General features: G+C 62.6%; 1 protein-coding gene across 1 annotated transcript in view; it reads right to left on the reverse strand.

The window, feature by feature from the left end:
* LOC135408462 (alanine aminotransferase 2-like) overlaps nucleotides 1-11634 on the reverse strand; it is a 22325-nt gene extending 10691 nt beyond the window's left edge. Inside the window, exons 1-6 of the mRNA XM_064643616.1 lie at nucleotides 11500-11634; nucleotides 11305-11413; nucleotides 10251-10381; nucleotides 5422-5665; nucleotides 1881-1960; nucleotides 1656-1792 (exon numbers count right to left, since the gene is read on the reverse strand). Coding sequence (XP_064499686.1) covers nucleotides 1656-1792; nucleotides 1881-1960; nucleotides 5422-5665; nucleotides 10251-10381; nucleotides 11305-11413; nucleotides 11500-11532 — 734 coding nt within the window. The 5' untranslated portion in view covers nucleotides 11533-11634. The remainder of the gene's footprint in view (nucleotides 1-1655; nucleotides 1793-1880; nucleotides 1961-5421; nucleotides 5666-10250; nucleotides 10382-11304; nucleotides 11414-11499) is intronic.
* Nucleotides 11635-14002: the final 2368 nt, after the last annotated feature.

Below are 14002 nucleotides of genomic sequence, written 5' to 3' on the forward strand. Positions count from 1 at the left end.
GATCCATGGGTGGGGATTCAGGGATGGGAATCCATGGAGAGAGATACATGGGTGGGGATCCATGGATGGGATCCATGGGTGGGGATCCATGGATGGGAATCTATGGAGAGCGACCCATGGATGGGATTCTATGGATGGGGATCCATGGAGAGGGGCCCAGGGATAGGGGTCCATGGGTGGGGGTCTGGGATGGGAATCCATGGATGGGAACCTCCAGGTGGGACTCCATGGATGGGACGTGGCATCCATGGGGTGGCAGCACCTCCATCCCTCCATCCCCTCCATCCCCAATCCCATCCCAAGGGATCCATGGGGGGGTGACATCCCCAATCCCATCCCAAGAGATCCATGAGGTGGTGACATCCCCAATCCCATCCCAAGGGATCCATGAGGTGGTGGCACCTCCATCCCTACATCCCCTCCATCCCAAATCCCATCCCAAGGGATCCATGGGGTGCTGACATCCCCAGTCCCATCCCAGGGGATCCATAGGATGGTGACATTCCCAATCCCATCCCAGGGGATCCATGGGATGGTGGCACCTCCATCCCTACATCCCCTCCATCCCCAATCCCATCCCAAGGGATCCATGAGGTGGTGACATCCCCAATCCCATCCCAAGGGATCCATGAGGTGGTGGCACCTCCATCCCTACATCCCCTCCATCCCCAATCCCATCCCAAGGGATCCATGGGGTGGTGACATCCCCATTCCCATCCCAAGGGATCCATGAGGTGGTGACATCCCAAATCCCATCCCAAGGGATCCATGGGGTGGTCACATCCCCTGTTCCATCCCAAAGGATCCACGAGGTGGTGGCACCTCCCTCCCTACACCCCCTCCATCCCAAATCCCATCCCAAGGGATCCATGGGGTGGTGGCACCTCCATCCCTACACCCCCTCCATCCCAAATCCCATCCTGTGGTATCCATGAGGTGGTGACATCCCCATTCCCATCCCAAGGGATCCATGGGGTGGTGACATCCCCAATCCCATCCCAAGGGATCCATAGGATGGTGACATCCCCAGTCCCATCCCGTGGTACCCACGGGGTGCTGACATCCCCAATCCCACCCCAGAGGATCCATAGGATGGTGACATCCCCAATCCCACCCCAGAGGATCCATAGGATGGTGACATCCCCAGTTCCATCCCAAAGGAACCATGGGGTTGTGGCACCTCCATCCCTCCATCCCCAGTCCCACCCCATGGGATCCATAGGATGGTGACATTCCCAATCCCATCCCAGGGGATCCATGGGATGGTGGCACCTCCATCCCTACATCCCCTCCATCCCCAATCCCACCCCATGGGATCCATAGGATGGTGACATCCCCAATCCCACCCCATGGGATCCATAGGATGGTGACAACCCCAGTCCCATCCCAAGGGATCCATAGGATGGTGACAACCCCAGTCCCATCCCAAGGGATCCATAGGATGGTGACATCCCCAATCCCATCCCAAGGGATCCATGGGGTGGTAGCATCATCCCCACCCCTTTTCCATGCCCTCCATCCCACTCCCACCCCTTTTCCATGCCCTCCATCCCACTCCCACCCCTTTTCCATGCCCTCCATCCCGTCCCCACCCCTTTTCCATGCCCCCCATCCCGTCCCCAGCCCTTTTCCGTGCCCGCCGGTGCCGGACTCACTCTCCCATGTATCCCTTGGAGATGGAGTGGAAGGAGGCCAGCTCCACCTTCTCGGCGTAGGGCGCTCCCAGCTGCATCAGCACCTTCTTGAACGAGTGGAAGGCCGAGCCCTCGGCGTAGATGTTGTCCTGGTACACCTGGAAAAGGGGGGAAGGGGACACATCACCCGGAATGCCGGGAGGTCTCCGGATTTGGGGGGGATCCCCACGTTCCCGGCGCTCCCACCTCGTCAGCCAGCAGGAAAAGCTTCTCCTCGTAGGCGAACTTGATGACGTCCTCGATGCACTCCCGGCTCTGCACCTGGCCTGGGGACGCGCCGGGAGGGTGGGAATGGCGGGAATTATGGGGAGGGGTGTCCCAATCCCAGTCTGTGGGTCCCAATCCCAGTCTGTGGGTCCCAATCCCAGTCTGTGGGTCCCAATCCCAGTCTGTGGGTCCCAATCCCAGCCCAGAGGTTCCAATCCCGGTCTAGGGATCTCAATCCCAGTCTGGGGGTCCCAATCCAGTCCAGGAGTCCCAATCCCACTCTATGGGTTCCAATCCCAGTCTAGGAGTCCCAATCCCAGTCTGTGGGTTCCAATCCCAGCCCAGAGGTTCCAAATCCCAGTCTAAAGGTCCCAATTCCAGCCCAGGGATCCCAATCCCAGCCCAGAGATCCCAATCCCAGTCTAGGGGTCCCAATCCAGCCCAGGGATCCCAATCCCAGTCCAGGGATCCCAATCCCAGTCTATCACTCCCAGTCCAGCCCAGGGATCCAAATCCCAGTCTAGGGGTTCCAAATCCCAGTCTAGGGGTTCCAATCCCAGTCTATCAGTCCCAACCCCAGTCCAAGGATCCCAATCCCAGTCTGTGGGTTCCAATCCCAGTCTAGGAGTCCCAATCCCAGTCTATGGGTTCCAATCCCAGCCCAGGGGTCCCAATCCCACTCTATGGGTCCCAATCCCAGTCTAGGGGTCCCAATCCCAGCCCAGTGGTTCCAAACCCAGCCCAGGGGTCCCAATCCCAGTCCAGGGGTCCCAATCGCAGTCTATCAGTCCCAGTCCAGCCCAGGGGTCTCAATCCCAGCCCTGGGGTTCCAATCCCAGTCTATCAGTCCCAATCCCAGCCCAGGAGTCCCAATCTCAGTCTATGGGTTCCAATCCCAGTACCCCATACGGATTCCCAGTATCCCATTACCTGTAGGATGGCCAGGGTTGATGATGCACAACCCATATCCCATTCCCAGTACCCCATACCCATTCCCATTATCCCATTCCCATACCCCATACCCATTCCCATTCCCATTATCCCATATCCCATTACCTCTAGGGTTTCCGGGGTTGATGATGCACAGTGCCCGTGGACACCAGTGCTGCTGGCCTGGATCCCATTCCCATTATCCCATATCCTATTATCCCATATCCCATATCCCATTCCCCCATTACCTGTAGGATTCCTGGGTTGATGATGCACAGAGCCCGTGGACAGCAGTGCTGCTGGCCTGGATCCCATTCTCATTATCCCATATCCCATTCCCAGTACCCCATTATCCCATTCTCATTATCCCATTATCCCATACCCCATTACCTGTGGGGTTCCCGGGGTTGATGATGCACAGAGCCCGTGGGCAGCAGTGTTTCCCATTATCCCATACCCATTCCCATTATCCCATACCCATTCCCATTATCCCATACCCATTCCCAGTACCCCATACCCATTCCCATTATCCCATACCCCATTACCTGTAGGGTTTCCCGGGTTGATGATGCACAGAGCCCGTGGGCAGCAGTGTTTCCCATTATCCCATACCCATTCCCATTATCCCATACCCATTCCCACACCCATTACCCCATTACCTGTAGGGTTTCCCGGGTTGATGATGCACAGAGACCGTGGGCAGCAGTGTTTCCCATTATCCCATTATTCCATATCCCATTATCCCATACCCATTCCCATTATCCCATACCCATTCCCAGTACCCCATACCCATTCCCATTATCCCATACCCCATTACCTGTAGGGTTTCCCGGGGTTGATGATGCACAGTGCCCGTGGGCAGCAGTGTTTCCCAGTACCCCATACCCATTCCCATTATCCCATACCCCATTACCTGTAGGATTCCCCAGGTTGATGATGCACAGAGCCCGTGGGCAGCAGTGTTTCCCATTATCCCATACCCATTCCCATTATCCCATACCCATTCCCATTATCCCATACCCCATTACCTGTAGGATTCCCGGGGTTGATGATGCACAGTGCCCGTGGGCAGCAGTGTTTCCCATTATCCCATACCCATTCCCATTATCCCATTACCCCATTACCTGTGGGATTCCCGGGGTTGATGATGCACAGAGCCCGTGGGCAGCAGTGTTGCCCATTATCCCATTCCCATTATCCCATACCCATTCCCATTATCCCATTCCCCATTACCTGTCGGGTTTCCCGGGTTGATGATGCACAGTGCCCGTGGGCAGCAGTGTTTCCCATTATCCCATACCCATTCCCATTATCCCATACCCATTCCCAGTGCCCCATACCCCATTACCTGTAGGATTCCCGGGTTGATGATGCACAGAGCCCGTGGGCAGCAGTGTTTCCCAGTACCCCATACCCATTCCCATTATCCCATACCCATTCCCACACCCATTACCCCATTACCTGTGGGATTCCCCGGGTTGATGATGCACAGAGCCCGTGGGCAGCAGTGTTTCCCAGTACCCCATATCCCATTCCCATACCCATTATCCCATTACCTGTGGGATTCCCGGGGTTGATGATGCACAGTGCCCGTGGGCAGCAGTGTTTCCCATTATCCCATTATTCCATATCCCATTATCCCATACCCCATTACCTGTAGGATTCCCCGGGTTGATGATGCACAGAGCCCGTGGGCAGCAGTGTTTCCCATTATCCCATTACCCATTCCCAGTGCCCCATACCCCATTACCTGTAGGGTTCCCGGGGTTGATGATGCACAGAGCCCGTGGGCAGCAGTGTTTCCCAGTACCCCATACCCATTCCCATTATCCCATACCCCATTACCTGTAGGATTCCCCAGGTTGATGATGCACAGAGCCCGTGGGCAGCAGTGTTTCCCATTATCCCATACCCATTCCCATTATCCCATACCCATTCCCAGTACCCCATATCCCATTCCCAGTACCCCATATCCCATTACCTGTGGGATTCCCTGGGTTGATGATGCACAGAGCCCGTGGGCAGCAGTGTTTCCCATTATCCCATACCCATTCCCATTATCCCATATCCCATTACCTGTGGGATTCCCGGGGTTGATGATGCACAGTGCCCGTGGGCAGCAGTGTTTCCCATTATCCCATTCCCATTATCCCATACCCATTCCCATTATCCCATTCCCCATTACCTGTGGGGTTTCCCGGGTTGATGATGCACAGAGCCCGTGGGCAGCAGTGTTTCCCATTACCCCATACCCATTCCCAGTACCCCATACCCATTCCCATTATCCCATACCCATTCCCATTATCCCATACCCATTCCCATTATCCCATACCCCATTACCTGTGGGATTCCCGGGGTTGATGATGCACAGAGCCCGTGGGCAGCAGTGTTTCCCAGTACCCCATACCCATTCCCATTATCCCATATCCCATTACCTGTGGGATTCCCGGGTTGATGATGCACAGAGCCCGTGGGCAGCAGTGTTTCCCATTATCCCATACCCATTCCCATTATCCCATACCCATTCCCATTATCCCATACCCATTCCCAGTACCCCATATCCCATTCCCATTATCCCATACCCCATTACCTGTAGGATTCCCCGGGTTGATGATGCACAGAGCCCGTGGGCAGCAGTGTTTCCTGCCCTCGGCCAGCGCCCTGCGGAGCTCGGCCACGTCCAGGGCCCAGCCTCGGTCCTCGTTGAGGTAATAGTTGACCTGCACCGCGTCCAGCTCGGCGATGGCGGCCGAGTAGAGCGGGTACTGCGGGATCGGGATCATCACCCCCGTGCGGGACTGCCCCGAGCCCGTCACCAGCAGCTTCAGCATGTTCTGGGGACGGACAGACGGACGGACAGCGGGGTCACCGGGGGACACCGGGGGGACACCCACGGGGTGGGAATGGGGACAGGGAGGGGACAGGAGAGTGGAGAGAGAAATCATGGATGTGGGGACAGAGTGGGGACATGATAGGGACACCATGGGGACACCATTGGGGTGGGAATGGGGACAGGGAGGGGACAGGGGGCCTTGGGAGAGAGGGCACAGACATGGGGACAGTGTGGGATCACAGGGACATTGTGGGGACACCATCAGGGTGGGAATGGGGACAGGGAGGGGACACGGCGGGGACGGGCATGGGGATGGTGTGGGGGGACCGTTGGGGTGGGAATGGGGACAGGGAGAGGACAGGGGAGATTGGGAGAGAGGGTGTGGGTGTGTGGACAGAGTGGGATCACAGGGACACCGTGGGGACACTGACGGGGTGGGAATGGGGACAGGGAGGGGACACGGTGGTGACAGATATGGGGATGGTGTGGGGGGACCATTGGGGTGGGAATGGGGACAGGGAGGGGACAGGGGGGATTGGGAGAGAGGGTGTGGGGACACGGGGACAGAGTGGGGACACCATTGGGACACCATGGGGACACCATTGGGGTGGGAATGGGGACAGGGAGGGGACAGGGGGGATTGGGAGAGAGGGCACAGACATGGGGACAGTGTGGGATCACAGGGACATTGTGGGGACACCGACGGGGTGGGAATGGGGACAGGGAGGGGACGCAGTGAGGATGGGCATGGGGATGATGTGGGGGGACCATTGGGGTGGGAATGGGGACAGGGAGGGGACAGGGGAGATTGGGAGAGAGGGTGTGGGTGTGCGGACAGAGTGGGATCACAGGGACACCGTGGGGACACTGACGGGGTGGGAATGGGGACAGGGAGGGGACACGGTGGTGATGGGCATGGGGATGGTGTGGGGGGACCATTGGGGTGGGAATGGGGACGGGGAGGGGACAGGGGGGATTGGGAGAGAGGGCACAGACATGGGGACAGTGTGGGATCACAGGGACACCGTGGGGACACCATTGGGGTGGGAATGGGGACAGGGAGAGGACAGGAGAGTGGAGAGAGAAATCATGGATGTGGGGACAGAGTGGGGACACCATTGGGGTGGGAATGGGGACAGGGAGGGGACACGGTGGTGACAGATATGGGGATGGTGTGGGGGGGACCACTGGGGTGGGAATGGGGACAGGGAGGGGACGGGAGATTGGGAGAGAGGGTGTGGATGTGGGGACAGTGTGGGGACACCATTGGGACATCATGGGGACACCATTGGGGTGGGAATGGGGACAGGGAGGGGACAGGACAGAGTGGAGACAGAAATCATGGACATGGGGACAGAGTGGGGACATCATTGGGGCATCATGGGGACACCACTGGGGTGGGAATGGGGACAGGGAGGGGACACGGCGGGGACGGGCATGGGGATGATGTGGGGGGACTGTTGGGGTGGGAATGGGGACAGGGAGGGGACAGGGACGGTGACGGGCATGGGGATGGCGTGGGGGGACCATTGGGGTGGGAATGGGGACAGGGAGGGGATGGGGGGGATTGGGAGAGAGGGTGTGGATGTGGGGACAGTGTGGGATCACAGGGACACCGTGGGGACACCACTGGGGTGGGAATGGGGACAGGGAGGGGACAGGGGGGACTGGGAGAGAGGGCGTGGGGACACGGGGACAGAGTGGGGACACCATTGGGACATCATGGGGACACCACTGGGGTGGGAATGGGGACAGGGAGGGGACACGGTGGTGACAGATATGGGGATGGTGTGGGGGGACCATTGGGGTGGGAATGGGGACAGGGAGGGGACAGGGGGGCTTGGGAGAGAGGGTGTGGGGACACGGGGACAGAGTGGGGACACCATTGGGACACCATGGGGACACCATTGGGGTGAGAATGGGGACAGGGAGGGGACAGGACAGAGTGGAGACAGAAATCATGGACATGGGGACAGAGTGGGGACATCATTGGGGCATCATGGGGACACCACTGGGGTGGGAATGGGGACAGGGAGGGGACACGGCGGGGACGGGCATGGGGATGATGTGGGGGGACTGTTGGGGTGGGAATGGGGACAGGGAGGGGATGGGGGGGATTGGGAGAGAGGGTGTGGGTGTGTGGACAGAGTGGGATCACAGGGACATTGTGGGGACACCGACGGGGTGGGAATGGGGACAGGGAGGGGACACGGCGGGGACGGGCATGGGGATGGTGTGGGGGGACCACTGGGGTGGGAATGGGGACAGGGAGGGGACAGGGGGGATTGGGAGAGAGGGCACAGACATGGGGACAGTGTGGGATCACAGGGACACCGTGGGGACACTGACGGGGTGGGAATGGGGACAGGGAGGGGACACGGCGGGGATGGGCATGGGGATGGTGTGGGGGGATCATTGGGGTGGGAATGGGGACAGGGAGGGGACAGGGGGGATTGGGAGAGAGGGTGTGGACGTGGGGACAGAGTGGGATCACAGGGACATTGTGGGGACACTGACGGGGTGGGAATGGGGACAGGGAGGGGACACGGTGGTGATGGGCATGGGGATGGTGTGGGGGGACCACTGGGGTGGGAATGGGGATGGGGAGGGGACAGGGGGGATTGGGAGAGAGGGCACAGACATGGGGACAGTGTGGGATCACAGGGACATTGTGGGGACACCACTGGGGTGGGAATGGGGACAGGGAGGGGACAGGGGGGACTGGGAGAGAGGGTGTGGACGTGGGGACAGTGTGGGATCATGGGGGCATCATGGGGACACCACTGGGGTGGGAATGGGGACAGGGAGGGGACAGGAGAGTGGAGAGAGAAATCATGGATGTGGGGACAGAGTGGGGACACCATTGGGGTGGGAATGGGGACAGGGAGGGGACACGGTGGTGACAGATATGGGGATGGTGTGGGGGGGACCACTGGGGTGGGAATGGGGACAGGGAGGGGACGGGAGATTGGGAGAGAGGGTGTGGATGTGGGGACAGGGTGGGGACACCATTGGGACATCATGGGGACACCATTGGGGTGGGAATGGGGACAGGGAGGGGACAGGACAGAGTGGAGACAGAAATCATGGACATGGGGACAGAGTGGGGACATCATTGGGGCATCATGGGGACACCACTGGGGTGGGAATGGGGACAGGGAGGGGACAGGGGGGATTGGGAGAGAGGGCGTGGACATGGGGACAGAGTGGGGACACCATTGGGGTGGGAATGGGGACAGGGGGGCTTGGGAGAGAGGGCCCCGTGCTGTGGGGAGAGGGACAGGGTGGGCACAGGGCAGGGACAGGGCAGGGACAGGGTGGGCACAGGGTGCCGTGGGCATGGGGACGTCGGGGGCACAGAGACAACACGGGGACCAGGGGGCTGTGGGGACACTGGGGTGGCACAGGGACAGGGTGGGCATGGGGACAGGGTGGGGATTGGGGGGACACTGGGATGGCACAGGGACAGGGTGGGCATGGGGACAGGGTGGGGACTGGGATGGCACAGGGACACTGGGATGGCACAGGGACAGTGTGGCCATGGGGACAGGGTGGGGACTGGGATTGGGGGGACTGGGATTCTGGGGACACTGGAATGTCACAGGGACACTGTTTCCATGGGGACAGGGTGGGCACGGGGATTCTGGGGACACTGGGATGGCACAGGGACAGGGTGGGCATGGGGACAGGGTGGGCATTGGGACTGTGGGGACTGGGATGGCCCAGGGACACTGGGATGGCACAGGGACAGGGTGGCCATGGGGACAGGGTGGGGACTGGGATTGTGGGGACACTGGGATGGCACAGGGACACTGGGATGACACAGGGACAGGGTGGGTATGTGGACAGGGTGGGGACTGGGATTGTGGGGACACTGGGATGGCACAGGGACACTGGGATGGCACAGGGGCACTGGGATGGCACGGGCACACCGCGGCCACGGGCAGGGCCAGCGTCGGGCACAGGGAGGAGGAGGAGGACACTGTGCCCTCAGCCCGGGCACGGGGCCACGGGGCCGAGCCCAGCGCCGGCCAACCCCCTCCCTGCCCCGCCACCCCCAGCGCTGGCACGGCCACCAAGGCCACCTCCCCCCCCCTCCCCCGGGCCACCACCCCCCTCGGGAGTGGTGCCAGCCCCCGCACAAAGCTCCCTTTGTGGGTGCCCGCCGTGGGAACGGCGCGGGGAGGTGGCACCGCGCCCGTGTCCCCACCCCCTCCCCGTGTGTCCCCAACCCCCCCCGTGTGTCCCCAACCCCCCCCCGTGTGTCCCCAACCCTCCCCGTGTGTCCCCAACCCTCCCCGTGTGTCCCCACCCCCTCCCCGTGTGTCCCCAACCCCCCCGTGTGTCCCCAACCCCCCCGTGTATCCCCAACCCTCCCCGTGTGTCCCCAACCCCCCCGTGTATCCCCAACCCTCCCCGTGTGTCCCCAACCCCCCCGTGTGTCCCCAACCCTCCCCGTGTGTCCCCAACCCCCCCGTGTGTCCCCAACCCCCCTCATGTGTCCCCAGCCCCCCCCCCGTGTGTCCCCACCCCTCCCATGTGTCCCCAACCCCCCCGTGTGTCCCCCCCCCGTGTCCCCCCCGTACCACGATGGCATCGCTGGCCCCGGTGGACAGGAAGATGTCCTGGGCCCTGGCGGGGATCCCGTCCCGCCGCTCGATGTACCGGGCCACGTCCTCCCGGATCAGCTCCACGCCCGGGCTGGCGCTGTACGAGCCTGGCGGGGACCGGGACAGTCAGGGACAGTCGGGGGACAGCGAGGGGACAGTCGGGGGATAGAGAGGGGACAGCGAGGGGACAGTCAGGGGACAGCCAGGGCGCTGTACGAGCCTGGCGGGGACGGGGGACAGTCAGGGGACAGTCTGGGGACAGTCGGGGGATAGAGAGGGGACAGTCTGGGGACAGAGAGGGGAGAGAGAAGGGATAGAGAGGGGACAGCCAGGGGACAGTCAGGGCGCTGTACGAACCTGGCGGGGACAGGGGGACAGTCAGGGGACAGTCGGGGGGCAGTCGGGGGACAGTCAGGGGACAGCGAGGGGACAGTCAGGGGGTAGAGAGGGGAGAGAGAAGGGATAGAGAGGGGACAGCCAGGGGACAGTCAGGGGACAGCCAGGGCACTGTACGAACCTGGCGGGGACAGGGGACAGTCAGGGGACAGCCGGGGGACAGTCGGGGGACAGTCAGGGGACATTGGGGACAGTCGGGGGACAGTCAGGGGACAGTCGGGGGACAGTCAGAGGGTAGAGAGGGGAGAGAGAGGGGACAGGGAGGGGATAGAGAGGGGATAGAGAGGGGACAGAGAGGAGAGAGAGAGAGGGGACAGAGAGGGGACAGAGAGGGGACAGAGAGGGGACAGAGAGGGGACAGGGAGGGGACAGCCAGGGAACAGAGATAGGGGCACAGCCAGGGGACAGGGCCGGACAGGGGGGTGGCACTGACCGACGCAGCCCCCCAGGGGACAATGAGGGGACAGAGAGGGGACAGGGGGTGGCACTGACCGACGCTTTGGCCGCCGCAGCCCCCCAGGGGACAATGAGGGGACAGGGCTGGACAGGGGGGTGGCACTGACCGACGCTTTGGCCGCCGCAGCCCCCCAGGGGACAATGAGGGGACAGTGAGGGGACAGGGGGTGGCACTGACCGACGCTTTGGCCGCCGCAGCCCCCCAGGATCCGCCGCGCCCGCTCCTTGGCGTCGTCGGGGATGGCGGGGTTGGCCATGAGCTCCGGGCACAGGCACAGCGCCGACACCTGCGGGGACACGCGGGGGGTCACCCGCGGGCCGGGGGGTGACACTGGTGACACACACACCCCCCCACACCCCCCCGGGGCCGTACCTGGCGCAGGAAGGTGATGGGGGTCTGCCCCATGGCGTGAGCGTCACCGATGTTCGCCTTGATGACCTCGGAGAAGGGCTTGGGGACACCCTGAGGGGACAGCGGGGACAGGGATGGGGACAGAGATGGGGCGAGGACAGGGATGGGGACAGGGATAGGGATGGGGATGGGGACGGGGACAGCAGGGACAGGGACAGGGATGGGACAAGGACAGGGATGGGGACGGGGATGGGGACAGCAGGGATGGGGATGTGGGGACGGGGATAGGGATGGGGACAGGGATAGGGATGGGACGAGGACAGGAATGGGGATAGCAGGGACAGGGATGGGGACAGGGATGGGACGGGACGAGGACAGGGATGGGGACAGCAGGGATGGGGACAGCAGGGATGGGGACAGGGATAGGGATGGGGACAGCAGGGATGGGGATGGGGACGAGGATAGGGATGGGACGAGGACAGGGATGGGGACAGCAGGGACGGGGATGGGAACAGGGACAGGGATGGAGACAGCAGGGACAGGGAGAGGGGACGAGGACAAGGATGGGACGAGGACAGGAATGGGGACAGTAGGGATGGGGACAGCAGGGATAGGAACAGGGATAGGGATGGGGACACGGATAGGGATGGGGACAGGGATAGGGATGGGGAAAGCGGGGACGGGGATGGGGACAGCAGGAACAGGGATGGGGATGGGGATGAGGACAGAGATGGGGACAGCAGGGACAGGGACAGGGATGGGGATGAGGACAGAGATGGGGACAGCAGGGATGGGGACAGGGACAGGGACAGGGACAGGGACAGGGACAGGGACAGCAGGGATGGGGATGGGGATAGGGATGGGGACAGGCACAGCAGGGACAGGGACGAAGACAAGAGCAGGGACAAGGATGGGGACAGGGGACAGGGAGAGGGACAAGGACAGGGACAGGGACAGGGACAGGGACAGGTAGTGGGACAGGGACAAGGAGGGGATGGGGACGGGACAGGGACAAGGACAGGGTCAGGGAAGGGGACAGGAACAAGGATGGGGACAAGGACAGGGATGTAGATGGGGACAGGGACAGGGTCAGAGATTGGGACAAGGGCAGGGACAGGGATGGGGACAGGGACAGGGACAGGGAACAGGGTCAGGGACAGAGACAAGGGTTGGGGACAGGGACAGGGAACAGGGTCAGGGACAGAGACAAGAGTCGGGCACAGGGCCAGGGGTCATGACCTGCCCGTCCCCGCCCGGGGACAGTCCCGCGGTGACAGGGGTGGCACCGGCGGGGGAGGGACCCGCGTGTCCCCTGTCCTGGGAGGGACCCGCGTGTCCCCTGTCCTGGGAGGGGCCGGGACACGGCGACAATGGGAGCGGCTGGGACGTGGGGACACGGGACAAACAGTGGGGACACAGGACAGTCAGTGGGGACACGGGACAAACAACGGGGACCCTGGGGACAACCGGGACACGGGGACCCCAGGAGGGTCACGGGGACCTCGGGAACACCGGGAATGGGACCCCCGGGGACTCTGAGGACACGGGGACAGCCCGCCACGGGACATCCCCACCCCCAGCCCCGGTGACCGCGGCCACCTCCCGCCCGGCCGGACTTTGTCCCCCTCGGCGGGACCGGACTCTGCCCCGGGTGGCACCGCCCGCGGCACCGCCCCGGACGTGGCACCTCTGACACCTCTGGCACTCGTCACCCGTCGGCCTCACCCTCCTCACACCCCTTGGCACCGCTGTCACCTCCCTGTCACCCTCCTGTCACCCTCCTGTCACCCCTCTGTCACCCCCCTGACACTCCCTGCCACCCTCTGCCACCCCCGTCACCCTGTCCCTCCTGTCACCCCCTGTCACCTCCCTGCCACCCCCAGCCCCTCCTGTCACTCCCCCTGTCACCCACACGACCTCCCACCGCCCCCGGTCACCCCTGTCCCCACCCATCACCCACGGCCACCTCTGTCACCCCCCTGGCCACCCCCGTGTCACCCTGCTCACCCTCAGCCCCTCCTGTCACCCCCTGCCACCCTCTGCCACCCCCCTGTCACCCTGGTCACCCCCTGCCACCCCCTGCCACCCCCGTGTCACCCTGGTCACCCCCACAACCTCCTGTCACCCACTGTCATTCCCTGTCACCCTCAGCCCCTCCTGTCACCCCCTGTCACCCCCTGGCCACTCCCCCCTCATCAGTGTCACCCCCACAACCCCCTGTCACCCACTGTCACTCCCTGTCACACCTCTGCCACCCTCCTGTCACCCTGGTCACCCCCTGCCACCCCCTGCCACCCCCGTGTCACCCTGGTCACCCCCACAACCTCCTGTCACCCACTGTCATTCCCTGTCACCCTCAGCCCCTCCTGTCACCCCCTGTCACCCCCTGGCCACTCCCCCCTCATCACTGTCACCCCCACAACCCCCTGTCACCCACTGTCACTCCCTGTCACACCTCTGCCACCCTCCTGTCACCCTGGTCACCCCCACAACCTCCTGTCACCTCCTATCACCCACTGTCACC

Source organism: Pseudopipra pipra, unplaced genomic scaffold (genome assembly GCF_036250125.1).
Source record: "Pseudopipra pipra isolate bDixPip1 unplaced genomic scaffold, bDixPip1.hap1 HAP1_SCAFFOLD_482, whole genome shotgun sequence".
Taxonomy (NCBI): domain Eukaryota; kingdom Metazoa; phylum Chordata; class Aves; order Passeriformes; family Pipridae; genus Pseudopipra; species Pseudopipra pipra.